The 23031-nt window shown below is 34.4% G+C and overlaps 1 protein-coding gene across 7 annotated transcripts; it reads right to left on the minus strand.

Moving 5' to 3' along the window:
- Positions 1 to 1017: 1017 nt before the first annotated feature.
- Positions 1018 to 15946, minus strand: LOC141381664 (uncharacterized). 7 transcript variants are annotated; one of them, XM_087248911.1, is made up of 3 exons: positions 15796 to 15946; positions 14434 to 14583; positions 1018 to 3605 (listed from the first exon to the last, which is right to left on the minus strand). In XM_087248911.1, exons 2-3 carry the CDS (start codon positions 14516 to 14518, stop codon positions 2428 to 2430), a joined length of 1263 nt encoding a protein of 420 aa, XP_087105037.1. In that variant the 5' UTR covers positions 14519 to 14583; positions 15796 to 15946; the 3' UTR covers positions 1018 to 2427. The 7 variants fall into 7 exon arrangements, with proteins under 7 accessions (XP_087105037.1, XP_088506607.1, XP_087105038.1 ...); XM_088650481.1 differs by having other exon boundaries at positions 1018 to 11215; positions 13692 to 14583; XM_087248912.1 differs by having other exon boundaries at positions 14434 to 14596.
- Between the last annotated feature and the right edge of the window lie 7085 nt (positions 15947 to 23031).

A 23031-nucleotide genomic window follows, 5' to 3' on the forward strand; every position in this document is an offset into this window, starting at 1 on the left:
CATGCAAACTCCACACAGAAATGCCAACTGACCAGCGCACAGTACTGTGTGTGTGTGTGTGTATGTATACATATATTGCATAAACTTTTCTAATATATTTGTTTTTGTTTTATTATTAATTTAATTTGTATTTATTTACTTTTTTTACGGTAAATACAAGTGTCATTACTATACGCAATTTTTTTCCTATATTTGTGTCTGCCTATTATTGTAATTGTATTACTTCTTCCTTGTTTATGCATGTAATGCCTACTTGGTTTGCATATTTTTTGAACATTTAATAAAAATAAATAAATTAATAAAAACATAAAAATTAGATGTAGTGTATAATCCCAAATCTTATTTTAAAAAAGTTGGTGGTATGGAGTTTCTTTTAAAGTGTGACTTTAAGATTCATAAACTCATATTAGGCTAAAAAAAGTCTCCTCTTTCTCTTTTCTTCTGGAGAAAGTATTATTTGTTTTATTTCAGCTCGAATAAAAGCTGTTTTTTATTCTAAACTTTATACTTAAACCATTTTAAAGACAAAACCATTAGCCCCTTTAAGCTATTTTTTCCCCAATAGTCTACAGAACAAACCATCCTTATACAATAACTTGTCTAATTTAATGTCATCATGGCAAACATAAAATAAATCAGTTATTAGAGATTAGTTATTAAAACTATTATGTTTTAAAATGTGCCGAAAAAATCTCATCTCCATTATACAGAAAATTATTTTTTTTTTTACTTGTTCAAACTACTTAATTAAAATGTGCTGAAATAACACAATTATTGAGATTTCATTGGGACAACTTAATGTTCAGTCGACATACATTTTTTAAAAGTGTTAAGTTAACTTAATTTGTGTTGTGACAACATGAAAGAATTGTGTGGAACCCTGCACAAATATGGTGATCGGTTCATAATAAGTTGAAGCACATTTTCAGATTTTACTGTATTTGGCTTAACCGTTCTTGGGTGGCTCGCCAATGTATAGATGACTAATGCATAAAATAAGTAAGCTGACCAAAGTTCTTAAAGGGAGAAGACTTTATTGAAGACAATGTTAACAATGTTAGTTGATGTTAACTTGTCCATCTTCAAGTAACTTAAACCAAAGTACAGTCTGTGAGACACTGATGAAACCCCCCTGGAGATTACCCAACTGCTTTGGATGGGTCACATCTCTTGAGTTCCTGTAGGTTATTTGGTTCACACCTTATCAGAAGCAGATACTTGTTGCATATGAAACAAGCCAATACAATATATCAACATATAGAGTTATTTTGCCTTCTTGCAGCCCGATAGCAACTCTCACAACCTGGTACTGGGCTGTGACCCCTGATCTACACTACAAAACAGCTGGCAAAATCTTCACCCCTCTTTAGATGAGTTTAAATTTTCAGGTGTACAAAGGGTTTCATTATCAGTAACTTGATATGCATTCAAGAGTTCACACTTGTTTGGCATGCTATCCTGAGAGAGACCTAAGCTCATAAGATCCTCGAGCCCTGGGCTCCCTCCCGTTAGCAGGACGAGAGGGGAGTGTGAGCTCAGGTAGATCTCGATGAACTCCCCAGACTTCTTTCTATTCTAATGACAGATATAGGGTCGGCTAAAGGGAGATATAAGGTTTACTAAGAGCTCGACTATGGTGCCAATTTAATGTTCAGTTTACTTAGGTTGTGTGTTTTTGGACTGTGGGAGAAAACCAGGGGAAATCCACGCGAGCACAGGGAGAATGAGCAAACTCTGCACAAAAAGTCAACTGGTTAGCAGGGACTTTAACCTGAGACATTCTTACTGTGAGGCAACAGTGCTAACCACTGGCTAATCATTGGCTGCCGTGTTGCCCAATCTAGAAAGGAGGGGGAGTAAGGGTGGAAGAGGGATTCTGCAAGACAAGGATAACTGAGTCAAGCTACGGTCACACTGGGCTATTCCTCCCTTAGACTTCCATTCATACGCACGCGAATGCGTCAGACTAGAAACAGGGTCATGCATCAAGTTTCGCAGGTTGCTGAGGTGCAAAGTTCAAGCTTTGTGAACTCTGACCTGCGAAATCGCATCACTTGACTGCGTGAGACCAATCGAGGATCAAAACATGACCTCTCTGGACAGAAATTTAAACCATGGAGCAATTGCTCACTTTTTTAATTACTAAAAATCTTGTTTGATCCCGCCCCTTTTAACAGCACTGTACGACAGAATGTCACAATCTCAACGTCTAGTGTGACCGCAGCTTTGTGTTCTGGTTATCTATAGTGAGTCAGGAATCATCTGATTGGTGAATCATGTTTTAGCTAATGCTGGACCAGCTGTGGATAATCATAAGCATGTGATCCTCTCGAAAGTAGTTTATAAATAAACTTCACTTGAATGAACAGACAAACTACGTAAAAAAGCTGCCGTTTTGAATATACTCGTGTTTGTGTGGACAAGGCCTCAATGTTGAGGACTATCCTCTCCATTGTGAATCTTCATGTGAGTGTTGAGGCTTCTTTTACTTTTAAAGCTCTTTCCACACTCACTGCATCTAAAACGATCCTCTCTTGAGTGAATCTTCATGTGTTTCTTAATGTAGTCTTTGCGTGTGAGACTCTTTCCACACTGATCACATGTGAACACTATGGTTCCAGTGTGACCATTCATGTGGTTCTTGAGGCTAGTTTTGGTTGTGAAGCTCTTTCCACACTGAGCACATGTAAACGGCTTCTCTCCGGTGTGAGTTCTAATGTGGTGTTTGAGTGAGCTTATATGTGGAAAACTTTTACCACACTCTGTGCATGTGTAAGGTTTCTCTCCAGTGTGAATCCTCATGTGGATGTAAAGGTCTTGTTTTTGACCAAAACTCTTTCCACACTGTTCGCAGGTGTGAGGTTTCTCCCTAGTGTGAACTCTCATGTGAGCAATCAGGGTCAGCTTTAGACTGAAACTCTTTCTACAAAGTATACAGCTAAAAGGCCTCTCTCCAGTGTGAGTTCTCATGTGTGCTGCAAGGCTTCTTGCATTATAGTAGCTTTTTCCACACTGTTTGCATGTGCACGGCCTCTTTCCAGTGTGAATTCTCATGTGAGTATTAAAGCTTTGTTTTTGACCAAAACTCTTTCCACACTGTTCGCAGGTGTAAGGTTTCTCCCCTGTGTGAACTCTCATGTGAACATCAAGGTTTGGCTTGTGACAGAAACTCTTTCCACACTGCTTACAGCTGAAAGGCTTCTCCCCAGTGTGAATTCTCATGTGTGCTGCAAAGTTTCCAACATGATAAAAGCTTTTTCCACACTCTTGGCATGTGAACTTCCTCTCTCCAGTGTGAATTCTCATGTGGGCTTTAAAGCCTTGTATTTGACCAAAACTCTTTCCACACTGTTCGCAGGTGAAAGGTTGCTCCCTAGTGTGAACTCTCATGTGAACATCAAGGTTTGACTTCTGACTGAAACTCTTTCTACACTGTTTACAGCTGAAATTACACCCAGATTTGGATTTCCAAGGTCTTCCGTGTGATGAAGTCTTTTTAGTCAGTGTGGGTTTTTCATCAGTCATTATTTCTTGGGGATTCATAAACTGCTGTTTCTCATCTGTTTCATTCTGTCCATGAGTCTCTTCTTTCAGCACCATCAGATCTAAAAAAATAAATTAAAAAAAAGAGTTAACTTTAGTATAAAGGCTCAAAGCGATAAGCAAGAAATGGATGTTTCACCCACAAATGAAAATGACCTTACCATTTACTCTCCATCATGGTAGTTTTAAACATTTCCTTTATTGTGGAACACAGTAAGCCAGTAGCGTTTTTTTTTTCTTTTTTTTAATATCTTCTTTTGTGTTCAACAGGATTAAGAAACACATAAAGGTTTAAAACCACACGAGAGAGAGTAAATGGTGAGGCTATTTTCATTTCTGCATCAACTATTCCTTTAAAAGGTTCCAACAATTACCCATTTTTTACAAGATGTAAAATAAGTCTTTGGTGTTCCCAGAATGTGTCTGAGGTTTCAGCTCAAAATCAGATCATACACCTTGTAGAATATTTAATTTAGGGGTCAGAGTAAAACCAAGCTCTTTTTGTGCCTGTGGCTTTAAATGGAAATACATGTTTAGAGTTACTGAAGTTTGTCCTGCGCGCTTGCGTTTTTTTTTAGTTACATCTTTGGTTTGGTGCGTTAATCTTATCGTTGCTATTATTCAAAAGAAGGTAATGATTCGCACTCAATTGCTTCGTTCTGTTTTTATTTTTACTTTTTCTTACATTGTATGAGTGATAACGGTCAAACAGACGTTTCGGCACAAAGCCTTCCACAGTGTGTGACATGATTCTCTAACTCCACCCTTTTATCCCATAGTCAATCACAATGTGTAATTAGTTAGACTGTCACTCTCATTTCATTATCCATTAATCAAAAAATAACTTATAATCTTCACAGCAATAACAAAACAAACAATCTTCCCATTTCCGACCTCACTCTACAGAGATAAAGTGTATCAACTATTATTATTAATCAGGTGTACATCAATACAATAAAATTCTAACAGTTGACATTAAAAGTTTTCTACATTTGACAATTACCCGAAGATTAAAAATCACAAGTCTTACCTTTACCTCTACCCATTTAACTAATTATACAGGAAACATTTACCCTCATATTCAAAAACAATTTGCGAAACATACGAAAAAACCTACATTCAAAAACCATTACTACATAAGAAAACAGCATATCAATTATCATCATATTTTTAAACAATTTACATGGATAATGAAATGAGAGTGACGGTCTAACTAATTACACATTGTGATTGACTATGGAATTAAAGGGTGGAGTTAGAGAATTATGCCACACACTGAGGAAAATCTGTTTGTCCGTTATCACCTGTAAAATGTAAGAAAAAGTAAAAATAAAAACAGTACGAAGCAATTAAGTGCGAATCATTACCTTCTTTTGAATAATAGCAACGATAAGATTAACGCACCAAACCAAAGAAGTAACTAAAAATAAAACGCAAGCGCGCAGGACAAACTTCAGTAACTCTACACACGTGATTCATCAAACACCTGCTGCCAGCGTTCAACAAGATGTCTTTCGAAGAGATCAGCAAAATGACAGAAGAAAAAGCTGCTACATTCACGTTCATTACGGGAGATGCTGAAAAGATTTTACTCCCTGGCCAAGTACTTAAGTCCACGATCTCGACTAAAGAAACGCTAGAACTAATGGAACAAAGACTGTTGGCATTCCGACAAAAAGAAGTCAGAATGGAGCTACACGCCCAAACATTAAGTGAGTACTACAGAAATTGTCGAATACCACGAGGACTGTGAATCCAGAAAGAACCAACGATAGGACGAGATGATGTTGAATTCTGTAAAAAATGGTGTAAAAATTCTAAACCTTTGTTCGATGAATCTAGTGCTCCTGATTATTGACTTTACAAAGAAAGAAACGAAGTTACTATCTGAAAAGTTTGAAAATCATAAGATTAAAATGAATCAAACTTTTGACAAGAAACAACTAAATGAATTTCAAAAACAAATGGAGGAGAAACTTGAGAATTTCAAAAAGGAATTACTCAACTTCAAGATTCACAAATTTAAGAGAGACACTATGGACTATAAAGATCAAAAAGTCTACACTTGGATGTCGGAAAGATCGAAGCTCTATCCACAACGACAGAGAATGAACCACACAAGTGCTTCTGAATCAGATGACTCCTATGCTTCATCATCTCATACAAGATTTCAACAAAAAAAAGTTTTTTTTTGGACCAGCCCCGTCGTTCCAAGCGCAATATTGGTCAAGGAAAGCAACAAGAAGAGGAAGTCGGACAAAAGGAAATAGAGAAGAACCTAGGGAGGTAACTTCACCTGAACATAATGTTTTTAATTAACTGGACAATCTTGTATTCAATCTATCAGATAAGGAATTATCCACTGAACAAACTGAAGTGTTGAGTAAAGGTTTATCATTTGTGCCATATAATACATCAGACCCTTTTATGATCAAAGTTGAATTATTTAAATTCTTTAGAAATGTAAAATTGAGGAGTTTTTTTTATTCAAATATAAATGGAACCCCATATACACAACAATTTAAACCTAATAGAACGTTCACTCCAGTAGTTCATAATCATTCAGTAAACACCTTTTGTAGACTTGTTGAAAATGATGTAGAAAAAATGTGCAAGAATCTGAAAAAGCATCATATAAAAAACAAAAGTTAACTAGAAAACAAAAAGATGCTCTTTCCACATTAACCAATGATCCAACGTTGACTATTAAACGAGCAGATAAAGGTGGTGGAATTGTGATTATGAATACTAAAGTATACGTTGAGAAAGTAAAACTAATGCTCCAGGATAAGACTTTTAATAAGAGACTTGTTTTAAATCTGGCTAGCTCTTACAAAAAACAAATTGATGAGACTTTACAAATAGATTTAGATATGAAATGGATAAGTGAACAAGAATTTAAATATTTAAAAAGCATATTGTAGGTTAAAAAACTGTTTCAAAAAAGGTAAACTCGTTTGTGAAAGTACTCTATAATACCATAAAAAAACATATTAAATGTTTTATGAAGTGCAAGGGCACAAATTTAAAGAAAATGTGTCTGTTTTCCCACTTCCGCTTTTTTTTCTAACCACCCCGGTGATGTCAGAAGCGGGACTTATCTGACAGACGCGCGCTGTTTACAGTGGGGCAGAGGAGCTAATAGCAGAAATGGTTGTTAGTTTTGCCGTAATTTATCATCATCATGCTATATTATTGTGTTTATGGGAACTGCACAAACTCTAGCCTGTCAACAGATCAAGTCCACAAGTTTCCTGTCGCTATTTTGGTTCGTGAAATGGGATGAATTCGATAAGACTTATAGCTGGCGCGAACGGCGAAAAACACTCCTGGATCAGTCGGAGATGCAGCTCGGTGAAAATGAGAGCTGTACACGGTACAGTCTACTGTATAAGTTTTGTGAGATGGTTTGCAGTTCACTATCCAAGGGTCTGCAAATGTGGTTGGGTTTTCTGTATTATGTTATATTATAAATCATACGGTGAATTTTAAAATGTATAACTGAGAAAGCGGGTGGTGAGTGAGGTGTCGCGGACGCCGCCCTATGCACGGATATAACTGAGGAGGTGTCGCGGAGATAACTGAGGACGCGGGTGGTGAGGGTAGTGTCGCGGAGGCCAGCCTCTCTATTCTGCCGCCCTATGCGCAGACATAACTGAGGACGCGGATGGTGAGGGTAGTGTCGCGGACGCCGCCATGGAGGTCTTCACAGGCTCGACGAGAATGCAGAACTTTGCACTACATTTGCTCTCCTTTCTAGATCCTTCCAGCGGGTTTACAAGGATGAGGCTGTCGGCATCTTTTTACACAGCATTCACAATTTAATACACATTAAAGACATGACTGTGTGGTACCCACATAAACGTTGGCCAACTTACTGAAAAATAATTTTAGGTTTACTTTTAAATGGGTCAGATGATTTATTGTTCTTTCAGTATACACACACTCACACAGATACTTATACATATATAAAGAGTAAAAATGCCAGTATTAACACTTTCTATGATTTTGTGCTATATGAATAAAACTTGAACTTGAGTTGAATTAGAATCTGAACTTGAATTAGGGTTATAGTTTATTTAACCATAAATGCAGATCAGATCTGTTGATCAAATCTTTGTAAATAATTTATACAGTAACAACTGTACTTGTATTTTTTATGGATTGTTGCCTAAATGGGATCTGATACAGATAATTTTACAGTTTACCCAATGAAAAAAATGAGAAAAAGACACATATTTTAAAAACTTATTTAAATTTTTTTAATATTTGATGTTGCTTTTATTTTAATACAGAAGCTCTGAAAACCTTTTGTAAAATAAAAAAGATTTTCCAGTACCTTGTTTACATGTTTCTGCATTATTCCAGATGTTCTGAGTTATTTGTGTTTTGTATTCACTTATCTACTATTAAAAATATTGTCAATGTGGCATAACTGTGTTAAATGCTCATTGGTTTCTGTTACTGGTAAGTATTAATACTTATATATGATTAATTCTAGCTTTGCTATAGCTAGAAAAGATTTCGTTATCATGCATCTCTCTGTAAGCCAACAATGGTCTCACTATGAACCTGCTCGGTTCTTCTCACAATAGAGTTAAATTACACTTCTCTGACTGCTGTTCTGTCTGCATGGTCTGTCCACAGGCTTATAATTGTATGGCTGTGGTCTGTCGTTTGTGTGAGTCTCTCAGAATATCTTATCTCAGCATCCAAACGCGCACCGCGATCCGTTGTCTTCATAGTGTTATTTGCGCAAACTCCCTTATCCGACGTCACTTCAGGCCTGACGATTTTTCAGATGCGGAAGTAAATTTCCGTGACTAAAAACGACTCCAAACAACTTAATAATAAACTTTAACGTATATTTTAAAGAAAATCTAGTTCCTACTTTACTCTTACACACATTGTCTCACTGGGGTGTCTAACCTACAATATGCTCTTTAAAGAATGATTATCCGAGGATTCCCGTTTTATATACTCTTCCCAAAATCCATAAATCATTACAGGACCCTCCTATGCGACCTATAGTTTTAGGGAATGAATCATTAAGAGAACCTATATCAAAATTTATTGATTCATTAATTCAACCAATAGTAAAAAAAAAAATTTGCCATCATATTTAAAGGATACCACTGAATTTTTAAATAGATTGAATCAAATTTCTAATATAGACACTACAGATTGGCTTGTAACACTTGATGTGACTTCTTTGTACACGAATATACCACATAAAGCAGGTTTGGACGCATTAAAATTCTATTGTATTAACAATGATGAAAGATTACCAACACAATATATACTAGACCTCACAAAAATTATTTTAACCTAGAATTATTTTCTATTTGAGAAAGACTTTTATCTGCAAGTGCAAGGTACTGCCATGGGCACCCTATTGGCACCAAATTATGCAATCTTATTTATGGGCAAATTCAAACACGACTATATTTACAATGATAATCCATTTCAATCAAACATCAAAGTTTGGATGCGATACATAGACGATTGTTTCATGATATGGTCGGGCACAGAACAAGAATTAGATTCATTCACGACATTTATAAATTCACAATAGAAAAAAGTATAGACTCGATACATTTTTTGGATGTAAAAGTGAGTTAAGTAAATGAGATACTACAAACAACAATATATCGAAAACCAACAGATAAAAACACAGTTTTATCTATGGACAGTTACCATCCGGTCCATATAAAACAGAGCTTACCAGTGAGTCAGTTACATAGACTGAAACGTAACTGTAGTACTGCAGAAGAGTGTGATAAAACAGAAAAACATATTATTTCAAAGATTTCGCTCGAGAGTATATCCACAAAAGTGGTTAAATGATGCGTTAGGTAAGGTAAATAAATTGCATCGACAAGATATTTTAAAAACAGTAACGCCAACTAAGAAATCAAAAGAGTTTTCAGTAAATTGCACCTTAACATCCAACGAACACAGCAATTTTATTAAATCAACGATCCATAAACATTGGCATATATTATCCACTGACGATTCCTTAAATAATAAATTTCAATACAATCCATTATTCACTTTAAAGAGATCAAAAAATTTATCAGATATGATTATTATTCTGATACAGCGAGAAAAAAAAATCTACTTACATACAAGGCTGTTTTCCATGCAGAAATTGTGCCACATGTCAGAACTTGACAAAGTGCAAAGAATTTTTGAATTCAATAACAGGTAAGAATAATAAAATAAAAACATGTATTACCTGTTCTACACGTAATATAATTTACATGTTAAAATGTCCCTGCTAAAAAATATACATAGGTAAGTCTTTACGACCGTTGAAGTTGCGAATTATCGAACATAAATCAAGTATACGACGACAAGACATAACCTCGGCAGTTGCAAGACACTTTATGGAATGCAAACATGACGTTAAACAACTAGAGTGCTTATGGATTGAAGATGTGTTTGAGTCACATAGAGAAGGTAATTTAAATAAAAGATTATTACAAAGAGAAGCGTTCTGGATTCATGAATTAAAGTCACTTGCACCAAAAGGAATGAATGAGGAGCTGGATCTGTCATGGGTTTCTTTAAAAAGTCTGTTTAATCGTCTGTTTAAAGTCTGTTTTTAATCGATATTAGGAATTGTAAATCTTGACCTTTAAAGTTGTTGACAAAAATAAAAAATGATTTTTTTTTTTTTGATTTTCGGAATAAAGTAGATAAAAATGGGAGAATAATGTTAATTTATAGGTTTCTTGTGAAAAAATATTTTAGGAGGTAAGGGTATTTTTCTTGTGCTTGATCATGATATATTGAAGTGAAACAGAAACTGTTGATTAATACTGTGATAATTGATATTCAAACTGCATTATACTTTGAAAATGGTTATTGTCCCATGCCTCAGCAGCACAACACTGTTTTTAGGATCTAAAAATTTATTCTTTAAAAAAAGTCTCAAGCAAAAAGACTCCAATGGCGCCGCCTGCTGGTACATGAAGAATATGTTCAATATTCTGACGAACTTTACACTCAAATGTTTGCATATCATCAGCATGCTGTAATCCATTTCTTAAACAAAAAAAGTCATTTTTAGACTAGTTTGTTGGCCAGTTGTAGTCAGTGCACTGCTAAACGTTATTGTTCCACTACAATTTGTTTGTTTTGTCTCACGTCGTCCCACAACAACAACATATAGTTTAGAATACTGTACAATGTTTTATAATAATAATTAATTATTTTAGTATCCATTTCATTCAGCATATTTCAAATTAAGGGCATCCACATTTTCTGACATACTTTAAACCAGGGTTTCTGCAGGTTTCACCAAGTTAAATTTAAGCCTTTGAAAGAAATTTTTAGACCATTATGAATGAAATTTTAGATTATGGAATTTTTCAAATGCCCCAGATGAAAAAGATTTTTATTTGTCCTGTCAAAAAATATTACAATTTTATACATTTAATGATAAAATAATAAATTAATAATAATGTTAAAATATTTTAGATATTTCTTAGCAAAAAATCTTAAATATTGTGTAAAAACAAGAGAGCTCGACTTGGATCCACACACTTTTTTCCAAAATAAACTTTCTTTAAAATAAAAAACAAATGAACAAAAGTTTTGAAAACTATAATAAACTAAATCTATGCACAACAATCTGTCCAGGTCGATGTCCTCAGCAGTAAATACACTGTAAAAAATTGCTGTTAAAAAACGGTCAGATTCTACGATAAAATAATGTTTTTTCACTAAAACAGTAATATTCTGTTAAAAACAGTGCTTTCTGAATAACATTTTTGTTTTCGAGAAAGTAACCAACTGCAGAAAACTGTGAGCTAACAGAGTTCAGATTCGGTGTTTTGAAGTCTGTGTTTGAAATCACACTTTGTGCCCTTGTTCACTATTTCATACACTAGTTAACTAATATAGTTCACCTGACAGTTTTAATGAACACTAATGAGTGAATTCAGACACTGATGAACACCTGCTGTTAATAATTACAATTACTGAAGAAAATAAACAAGAAACACAAACAGTGACTTGAGTTACAGCATTAAATAAAATAAAATAAAAAAGCTTCAGTCTCAGCAGAGGATCATTAAACAACTCCACAAACAACAGCAGACACACTTATTACTGACTGATTTGACTTCCATACTATTCTCATTGAGATCCAACAGAAATTAAGGTGTTTTTTGTGTCACCGTAATGGAGTGAGGGGCTGATTTAGTTGGGCTCTTCACCCTTGAACTCTTTTAAGAAGACTTTCCAACTGCTGAAATACAGAGTTTACAAAACGTTTGTACTATAGCAATAAATTTGGGAAGTCAATACATAGAGAAATCTATTTATCTGAAATCAGTTCTGATAAATGTTTTGGTATAAATCTGGAAGAAGGGCCTCATGTAATAGATTTTATGCTTAGTTGCAGGTATTAATTTAATTAAAGAGAAATGGAAACAGAAAAGATACCTCCATAATTACTTGACAGTTAAAAAATAACATACAAAAACAGCTCAGTTATGACAAATACACACTCAGACCTCATGAATCTGACCTTGTATCTCAACAATGGTAACATCTCAAATGTTTCATGCTGCAATGCATGCTGGGAGTGGCACTGTACAAATATCCCAGCATGCATTGCGGTATAAATAAATGTTGTATGATGGTCTCACAGTTTTCTTTATTTGTGTTTGATTCTGCTGTTGTTTATGTTTAGACTTTCAGTTGCCTGTTTGTGAGTTAAACTGTTAATTTTGTTAAATTTGTTGTCACCATTATTGAGGTTCATATGCTGATTATTGATGTCTCTTTGAGTGCGATTTACACCATAGAGCAGTGTTATTGTCCAAGATATTCTTAAAAACTTCCAGAAATCATTGCCATATATAGACATATAATGTAAAACAATAGATTTAACATTGAATAGGAGCAGTAAATTTTATAATACTATATGAGAACAGACTCTGCCATTTAATAGCAACATGAACATCACCAGATCTTATTTAGGTTTTTGGCTGGCTTGCCACAACAAAGGAGCTTTTTAAACAAAGTTCTTAACAATTGCAGCAGCCAAGATATATAAATGTTAAAAATGACAGGGCTAAGAGCCCAACTAAAGCAAACTCTGTTCTCCATGATGGTGACGTAAAACTTTCACCTTTTTCTCAAGAAGAACTTTAGTAGATGTTATACAAAAATACATGTATTAAGTAATAAGTGTAGCTTGTGATGATGTTTGTAGAGTTGTTTAATCATCCGCTGATCATTTAAATGATTTAATCATTTGTTGTTCTTCAGGTTATTTCATTATAAAGCTGTGACTAAAGTTTTGTATGTTCTGTTCTTGTTTTCTCCCTTCAGTATTTCTTCATTTGTTCATTGTTAATCCTCAATTATCATTTAATTAGTCAGTTAATTAATGAATTTACTTCAGCTTTGCTACATGTTTCTTGAACACTCAGTAGTGTGGACACTTAAATTAAAACTGAAGTATATGCTCTGGGGTTTAAAGGGTTAAAGGTGTGAGAGGTAAAAACACAGTGTAAAAATGTATTTTAACAGTAATATACTGTTAATTTACACAACGGAAGTAGACTGTAAAAAAACAGTATATTGCTGGCAACCACAGCTGCCAGTAGATTACTGTTAAATCAAGGAAAAAACAGTATTTTACTGTAAAACCTGAAGCTAATTTCTTCTGTGTGTCACCGTTGTGGAGGAGAGTAGAGCCAGTGTATGAGTTAAAGATGAACAATGAACTGCTGATGTTATTCTGCATGTTTCTCTATTTAAAGATAGCGGCTGTTTAGTTGCTGATGCAGTCAGAATCTCTCTGGTGATTCCAGATTTACATGTATGTGTGCTGTTGTGAAAAATAAGACATTAGAGTTAAACCGAACTTTTCTAATTAACTAAAATAAGTTATCATTATAAGTATGCTTCTAAGCATGTATAGCACATTACTTCATAAACTCATTCAGCAGTTGACCAAGTTGAGGCAGTTGCTTTCAGTGAGCAAAATGAGTTCACTTGAGTATTGTGTAAATCAATGTAGTCCATGTATTTTTACAGCAACATACTGTAAAATAACAGTACATTGCTGGCAACTGCAGCTGCCAGTATTTTACTGTTTTTTAACGGGACAATTTTTAACAGTGTACATGGAGCACGTTTGAACAAATGAAGCACAAAAATAATTAAACTATTATGATAAATAGAGTTAAAATGATCTTTTTGAATGAAAAGTTTAAAGTTTTATTGAGATGGATTGTTGGTGATTGTGTGGGTTTTGGCCAGATTGGGTAACAAAACATGAACAAAGGAAAATGAAGACTTGTTTATAAAGATTTAAGACCTACAACACAGTATTTCCGTAAATTTAAGACTTCTTAAGGTCTCAAATTTTAGGTTTTTGAATTTAGGACATTTTAAGACCCTGCGGGTATTAAATAGATCATATCTGTGAGAACTAGTAACAACTACTAAAAACAAGTTTAAACCCATAAAGAAATTGATGAAAAAGGGAATTGTGATCAACGTGACATATGCAAATGGAAAGTACTAAGCCAACACTATCACCGTAATAGCAGGTATCTTCTATGAGAATACTGTAGGTCAAATATCATCAGCTCAGTTAAACTTTTTAATTTTTTGTTTTTATTTACTTTATATAGCGCCAGTGCTCAAGGACACTTTACAAACAGTAAGAGAACAAGAAAAGCAATAAACTTAAGAAGGTAGAGAAAATGGGAGACTAATAATACATAAAATAATGACAAAAGACATGAAAACAAGTGATGAAAGAAACTCATTCCTGTCTTTTCATTGAGTGCTTATGTGCATTTAGGAGAACTAGGCAGCACACTCAGGGCTTCAAGATGGATTTTGAGAATGAAAACCAACCTGTTTGTTCCTGCAGATCTTCCTGTTTGACTGTGAATGTTTCTTCAATCTTCAGATCTTCTCTCTCCTCTTTAATAAACGCCATCTTTATAACAGTGTGGAGATCAGTCGCTTCAGCAGGAGTTTTTTTCTGTGTTTGGACACTTTATCCTGTTTAAAATTACTAAAACAATAAAAATGTCCTGTTTAAAATGAATAAAACAATTAACAAAAACAAAATAACTTCTCTTCAACACTTGCTTCAACAGTTTCTTCATATAAGAGTGATTAACAAAAATAAATTAGTTAAGTCTGAGCAAAAAACAATAGCCACAAAGAGACGATTAAGACTAGCACTCCATTTCTTATATATAGTGATGTTTACTTCGAATAGAATTACATTATGCTATTTAATAAATTAAACCTTCATTAAAACACTTATTACACACTTTACTGTTGCTTTATTCAAACTTTAACAAATGTTAATTATTTTGTTTGTTTTATTTATTTTAATGTCTGCTTACAGCAACGTTGTAGCACTCTTTTGCACAAGACAAGAATTTACTCTTATGGACAAATAAAGTTTATCCTATCTTATTCAAACAATAGACCTTACTGTGAGTAAAATAGTACTTCGTTGTATAAAGGGTTAAAATAATATTGTCAACAGCAGGTACATTTAGCATGAAAGGAACAACCTGAAATTTAAACCAGTCGGTTTACATCTGTGTAAAAGCTTTAAAACAAACCTTTCTCCAGTTGAATCATAGTACTGGAGTGGCGCAGCCTAATGATGTCACACCACCACGCCAAAATAAAAGTCTTTTTTAAAGCTTTTTCCATCACTTACTCTTAGTCATGACTTATTGATACATTTCTCCCTTGTTTTCCACTTTTTACTTTATCTGCTTTCTGTTTTGTATTTGTAAGACCATCACACTTTATGTTAATTGAATAAATCCATTTACCCCCACTAGATCTTGGCCTTCAGGTAGGTTAGTAAGTGTTCGCATTTTCTTTAAACGATTGCATTTCTTCATCCATAACTTTAACCCACATTCACTTGCATTCACTGATGTTACCACCTCTTTGTATGTTTGAATGGGAAAACATCAAATTCTCCAAAATTGCCAGCCAGGTTCCAACCTATATAATATGTTGTAGCTTATTTGGGCTACAGTCCATTTGTCAGGATAAAAACAATATTTATAACCAAATAAACAAAAAACAAAAAAGTTCCCATAAACAAAAAAGAAGCTTTTAAAAATGACTGAAGAACTTAAGACAGCGTTGAACAATGCATCCACGCATGTTTAGATTTTACATTTTATAATGTTAGCATTCAGATATTATTTGAGTGTAAATTCAGAATGTGCAACTCACCTTTTCAGTCTTCAATGAAGAAGTGGGATGAAAAAATGGCCTCAGTGGGTTTTTCTTTGTAGGTTGTTGTTGGTAATAATCCCAATGTAGAAATCTACAATAGTAGTTTGTCCTACAAAGTTGTTCTCTTTATCAAGCAAAATAAGCCAATGAAGATTTTCTTAGGAACCCAGAATATATAGACACAACCCTGCTGAGCTACTGGATCTAGAATGTGATTGGATAAGACTCAATTGGCCTCCATTAATGCTGGTATAAAGATGCAAATGAGCAGTGGGGAGCAGTAAAGACTCAAGCCACATACTGTGGGGGATGGGAAGTTCAGCAGCTTTACAAATCATAGTTTTACAGAGAAATAATGATGTATTGGGAAAATGAGTTGACTTTAGCCATCGTCATTTGTTTTGTTGCTGTTGTTTTAAAGGATTATTGATTGAAGCGTTTTTATTTTGGCTGCTGCATTTTGTAGTTAATGTTGATACATTTATGTTGAGGTACTTTGATTTGAAACACATTTCAATTTATCTTTTCCAAGCCTCGTTAAAAGGTAATGCAAGAGTTGTGTGTTGTTTTTTTAGAAGCTTCTCAGAGTTTTGTGTAAAGATGCAAATGAGCACAAGCCACACTCATTTCTAAATACACACAACTACATTCACTTATATAATAGTTATGTAAGTCTTATACTATTATACTGTGATATTTTATCATTCGTTGAAAGAAACAATTTCTAATCTTCACAGTGAGGTTTTATTTGTGTTAGGTTCAGTCAATATATTGACATGAGCTAACCATTTATTTATCACTGAACTTGTTCTTTATGTGAGTTTAGAGTCCTTTATTTCTCCTAAAGCACATGCAGCTTATTACTGGCTTCTGTAAGACAGTCAACACACTCTTAATAGGTCAATTATTTCTTTACAAAAGTGTCTATAGATTTTAACAATCAAAATGTAACTTGTTTCTTTGCCAATTTTGTTTTCTTTCCTTCGTCTTTTAGTTGAACAGAACATGTGTGAGCAGCTCAGCTTTCTCGAAAGCCTCTTATTCACCTGATAGGTAACAAAGATGTTTTTTCCTCAATTTATCATTTGTGTTTGTGCATACATATGCATAGACATTTACAAAAGCATATATACGATACCCGGTGACAAATGCTTTTGCTTTAACACAGTAAAGCTATCACATACTGTCCATTTTTTTAAATATGTCATGCATCTAAATATTTATAATCACAAAATAATTACATCACAAGGTAATTTATTGTACAGACAGTTTATACAGGATAATTCAATAGTCACTTCAAGAGTTCACTTTCATATCTACACAATGCAGAACTTTTAATGTGATTAACCTGCTCCACCTACACCAACTACAGCATTTCTCAGACTTCTTTTTGACTATGGTGTAATCACAGTGGTGAACATCACATAAAACAACAACTGTACTTACTCCTGTAACTTGTTTGCAACAATGACATTTAAATATCTGTGTCACATATTCATTTAAATAAATGGCTCATCATTGTGTGCGGTCATCTATATTAATAGCTGCCTGATATTTAATTGAATTGGGTCGTTTTACATATATGAAACCTGTTAACAGGTATAGCTGTTAATGCCAATACCAACTTGATAGCCTAAAGCAAATTACATGAACAAGACCTGCCTTATATCTCTTAGGACAGTGGTTCTCAAACTGTGATACGTGTACCACTAGTGGTACGCAGGCTTCCTTCTAGTGGTACGCAGAGGAATGAAATATGTCATGTACATGCAACACACATTTCAAAATATATCAAAAATGATGTATATAATATGCCATATATGACATATAGCCCATATTTCTGAGGTAATCTGCCACGTTTTTTTTTATCTGTGCAGAGTTGTAGCTGCTTTACTAGGCTACTGTATTTCAATACTGCTCACTTTGCTGGTACTTGGAGAGACAATGTTTTTCTGAGGTGGTACTTGATGAAAAATGTTTGAGAACCTCTGTCTTAGGACAAATAATCATAGGTGTCTATAACAACACATGCTAGATTGCCCATATCATTACAATCAGTACATCTGAATAAAGCCTTTTAGTAAGCATAGTTCTTCACCAATACCAGTTTAATACTTTATATAATTACACATGTGAGGCATCACAGTGGTGCAGTGGGTAGCACAATCGCTTGACAGTAAGAAGGTCGCTGGTTCGAGCCTCAGCTGGGTCAGTTGGCATTTCTGTGTGAAGTTTGCATGTTCTCCCAGTGTTCGCGTGAGATTTCCTCCAAGTGCTCTGGTTTCCCCAAAGTCCATAGATGTGGTATGCATGCAGTGTGTGTGAATGAGTGTGCATGTTTCCCAGTAATGGATATGAGTTTCTTTCTTGTCACTTGTTCTCATGTCTTTTGTCATTATTTTATGTATTATTAGTCTCCCATTTTCTCTACCTTCTTATGGTTATTGCTTTTTTTGTTCTCCTGGTGTTGGTAAAGCATCCTTGAGCGCTGGCGCTATATAAAATAGACAAGAACAATAAATTTAAAAGGTTTACCTGAGCTGACGATGTTTGACCTACAGTATTCTCATAGAAGATATCTGCTATTACAGTTGGCTTAGTACTCTCCATTTGCATATGTCATGTTGATCACAATTTCCTTTTTTCATCCACTTCTTTATCGGTGTAAATTTGTTTCTAGTTCTCACAGATAGTATCTGAGTTAGAATTTCATCATTATCATAATAATTAAATACCAGAGCTATTGACTTTAAACAGGTTTTCCGCTGGGGTCTTAAATTCTAAAATCAAAATTTTAGGCCATAAAAAGTCTTTAAACTTTTTATTCAAAAAGGCCATTTTTACTCTATCCTAATGTTTTAATTATTTTTCTTACAATAACATTTGTTTAAATGTGCTTCATGTGTTTACTGCTCAGGACACTGACCTGGGGCCTGTTTCAGTAAGGAGGTTCAGACAACTCAGAGTTTAAACTTGAACTTGAGTTTTCGGTTTCAAAACAGCTGATCTGAGTCAGGTCAATCAACTTTGAGTAGACCAACTCGACTACAAAAAAGGCATTATCAATGAAATTACGATCGACAATGACAACATCTGAAAAAAAAAAAGAGATCACCATTTCTTTCTCCAGCTGAACTTGATGTGATCATTCGAAGTTATAGCAAATATGAGCGTAAATATATTTAAAAAGAAGCAACCATCAGTGAAACAGAGACAGTTAGCATGGGAGAACAGCTGCTCAAATTAATGCGTAATTTTACATTTAAAGTATTTAAATATTTAAGTATAATAAAATAAGTAATGTAATGTGTGACATTTATAAAAAAAATTCTAAACTTTTATACACAATCACCAGTTTTAATAGGTTTAACAGTGCACTTGTGTGTCTGCCTTTTTATTGATCAAGTGATAGAGTTTGATATAACATTTAGAAGGTTTTAGAAAGAATAATAATCCCATTAATCTAGTAACAGTACATGTCGAAGGTCAATGAATTTAAGCTAATTATTTATTTTAAAAAGGACAAGCCATTCTCGTACGTGACTTTGTTCTGTGTGTGACTAAAATGTAGGTAATATCTGTGTTTCCATCCAAATATATTAACTAAATTTATGTGCAAAACTGAAATATCGCTTAAAAGATGTGTGAATAAAGCCGCGTTTTTATCCAATGAGTCAAAGAGAACACAATCGTCACTTCCTTATTAACTGGCGCCAAATATCAACAGTAAAAACAAAATTTACTGAGTAAAATAAGTAAAAATAAGCTGCGTCAATTATTTCTTTATTTAATAAGTGTACTTGCGCCTCAGACGACAATGCTGACACACAATGAACACATGGGGGCGTTTGAAGCCATGACATGCGGAGACTTTTGACATGCTCCAGACGCTCAGAGGTAATTAATAATATACACTGATACAAAAACAGTTAAGGCATTTTAGAATGACTAAAACAACATTAATGACGTGTTACAGTGTGCTCAGCCTGCTGGTTTTTCCATTCACACACATTTTCATCATTTTATGATGACCTTTTTTTAATGCACATACTGTAATTTGTTCAGTAAAAGTGTTTCAATCATAGTTTATGCGCATATTTTCTATCGAATAAAAGTTTATCCTACTCAATTATGCATGTGTTTTTTATGCATATTTTCAAAAGTTATGTGAATCATGACGTTTCCATCAATCGTTTTTATGCATATATCCAAAATGAGCATTAAAATAGGTGGGTGGAGACGTAAGGCTAAGGCGAGAAATGCTGCTTCGTCTTTAAAAAAGGGGAGGAGACCGACAGAAACTCTGAGTTTAGAGAATAAAACCTGCTCGTGACCAGGTTAGATTCACAGAGTAATTTACCACAGTAACTGACTCGGAGTTGAAGTTACCTCTCTTTCAGAAACAGGCTTGACTTACCCTGCCTTCTCGAGTTTAACAAACCTGCCATTTTGAAACAGAAAACCCAAAGTTTCTCTCATTTCAGGGTTAAAATACTCTGAGTTTTCACTTAACCTTTCTGAAACAGGCCCCTGGACAGATTCTTGTGCATAGATTTAGTTTATTATAGTTTTTAAAACTTTTATTTAAAAAAAGTTTATTTTGGAAAAAAGTGTGTGGATACAAGTAACGCTTGTTTGTTTTTACACAATGTTTATAAGATTTTGCTAAGAAATATCTAAATATTGTATTTTTCATTTGTTATTGTATTATTAAATGTATTAAATCATAATATAGTTTGATAGCAAATACAAAGCGATTTCTGGCTGCGCCCCTTCTTATCTGCTCTCACTTCTGCAGATTTATAGGCCCTCCAGAAACTTGCGTTCTGTGAATGAATGTCGCCTCGTGGTTCTTTTCCAAAGAGGCAAGAAAACGCTTACCCGAACGCTCGTGCTCAATCTGCCCAGTTGGTGGAATGAACTCCCTAACTGCATCAGAACGGCAGAGTCACTCGCTGTCTTCAAAAAGCGACTAAAAACTCAACTATTCAGTCTTCACTTTCCTTACTAATACGCAATCTTCTCTCTGACTCCTCCCTTAACTACAAAAAAAATGAAAAAAAAAAAATTACTAATGCTTTCCTTCTTAGACTTTACACACCTGAAACTTGCCTACAACACTTATTCATTGTTGCTCTTATAGTTGTGTAAATTGCTTCCTTGTCCTCATTTGTAAGTTGCTTTGGATAAAAGCGTCTGCTAAATGACTAAATGTAAATGATAGCTGTAAATGATAATGATAATTCAGTCATTTTTAGACTCATAAAGGGCTAAAGGCTAAAGAATTTTTCAAATGGCCCAGATGGAAAAGATTTTTGTTTGCCCTATCAAAAAATTTTACCAAAAAGATTTTTTGTTAAAAATTTCTTTAAAAGTTTTACATTTTACTTGGTGAAACCTAAAAGACCCTGGTTAAAAGTATGTCAAAAAACATGGATGCCCCCAATTTTAAATATGCTAAATGAAATGGACACTAAAATAATTATTATAAAAAAAACTGTACAGTATTCTAAACTATATGATGTTGTTGTGGGACGTTGAGAGACAAAACAAATTATAATGGAACAATAACGTTTAGCATTGCACTGACTACAACTGGCCAACAAACTAGTCTAAAAATGACTTTTGCTGCTTAAGAAATGGATTACAGCATGCTGATGATATGCAAACATTTGAGTGTGAAGTTCCTCAGTATTAACCATATTCTTCAAGTACCTGCGGGCGTGTCATTGGAATCTTTTTGCTTGAGAATTTTTTTTTTTTAAGAATGAATTTTTAGATCCTAAAACAGTGTTATACTGCTTAGGCCAGGGGTCACCAATCTCGGTCCTGGAGGGCTGGTGTCCCTGCAGGGTTTAGTTCCAACTTGCCTCAACGCACCTGCCTGGATGTTTCAAGTATACCAAGTTAGACCTTGATTAGCTTGTTCAGGTGTGTTTGATTAGGGTTAGAACAAAAATCTGCAGGACACCGGCCCTCCAGGAATAAGTTTGGTGACCACTGGCTTAGGCACACAGGAAAATCCTCAGAGTAAAGTTACTCAGTTCAGTGAATATTTGGTCCCTCTCTAAATTGAGCAAAATTAACTCAGCAGCAGTTAAAGTGAATGAGACAATGATGGGGTTAATTAAGTGATGATTGAGCACTGATGATGAACACCTGCTGTTAATAAGCAGAAACAGAAAAGAAAAACAAAACAACAACTGACTTCAGTCACAGCCGTAGATTAAATAAACTGAAATAAAACACATCAAATCTCTCAAAAGTTTTAGCAGAGCATCATCAAACAACTCCACAAACGGCAGCTTTACTTATTAACAACCTGTTTGGCCTTATTTCTGCCACACTTTAAAAAAAATAACATATAGTGATATTATTAAGAAATAACTACATATTTGTTTTAAAACAGCAATAAAACATCACTACTTTTTGTGTTTAAGCTGTCACCATTGAGGAGAACAGTAGCTGCTTTCCTTGGACTCTGACTCGATTTCTAATGTTAAATTCTCTTTGTTTGCCTAATAGTATATTGTGTTAAACATTGTATAAAGAGAGCAATTGTGCTCTGGATAATTGACTCTGTGGTGGTTTAGTCACTGGTCAAATCAGTAAAATTGGTTTTGACCTATTAAGTTTAAATAATGTTGTATCACAAAAGAAGCACTGTATTAAGAAAATGGAGCTCATCAATACTTTTATCAGATCACAAAGCACATTAAACATTGAAAACACTTTAAAAAAAAAAAAAAAAACCACAGACATAAAGAATCAGTGTATGCCTCTCAACTATGGTGAGTTTTTTTTTTTCCTACAGTGCATGCTGGGAACTATATATGGATGTTGTTAATGATTCTCTTAACATGCTCTGCAGCCAAAAAAAAAAACACCATCTCTAACCACTGTTGAGATAGATATGCTGATTATTGATTTCTGTTTAAAGTGATTCAGATGCTCAATGTGTTTTACTAAAACACCACAGCTGAGGTCCATTTTCTTGAAAAACACTGAATTTGGTTTCTTATATAATGAACCAACCCATTCTCACTCCGAAGGCATCAAAAACTGAAGTATGGTCAAGCACCTTCCACGTCAACATGAGGACGCCAAAGGTGTCCCTAGGCGTCACTATACTGACAAAACAGGAGCTCCATTGCTTTCAATGGGTCCCCTCGGACGTCACATCAAGACGCCCAAAGCCCTACGGTAAAGCCTTGTAGCATATAGCCCACGTGA

The sequence above is a fragment of the Danio rerio genome, chromosome 4, assembly GCF_052040795.2.
Source record: "Danio rerio strain M-AB ecotype USA chromosome 4, GRCz13ab, whole genome shotgun sequence".
Taxonomy (NCBI): Eukaryota; Metazoa; Chordata; class Actinopteri; order Cypriniformes; family Danionidae; genus Danio; species Danio rerio.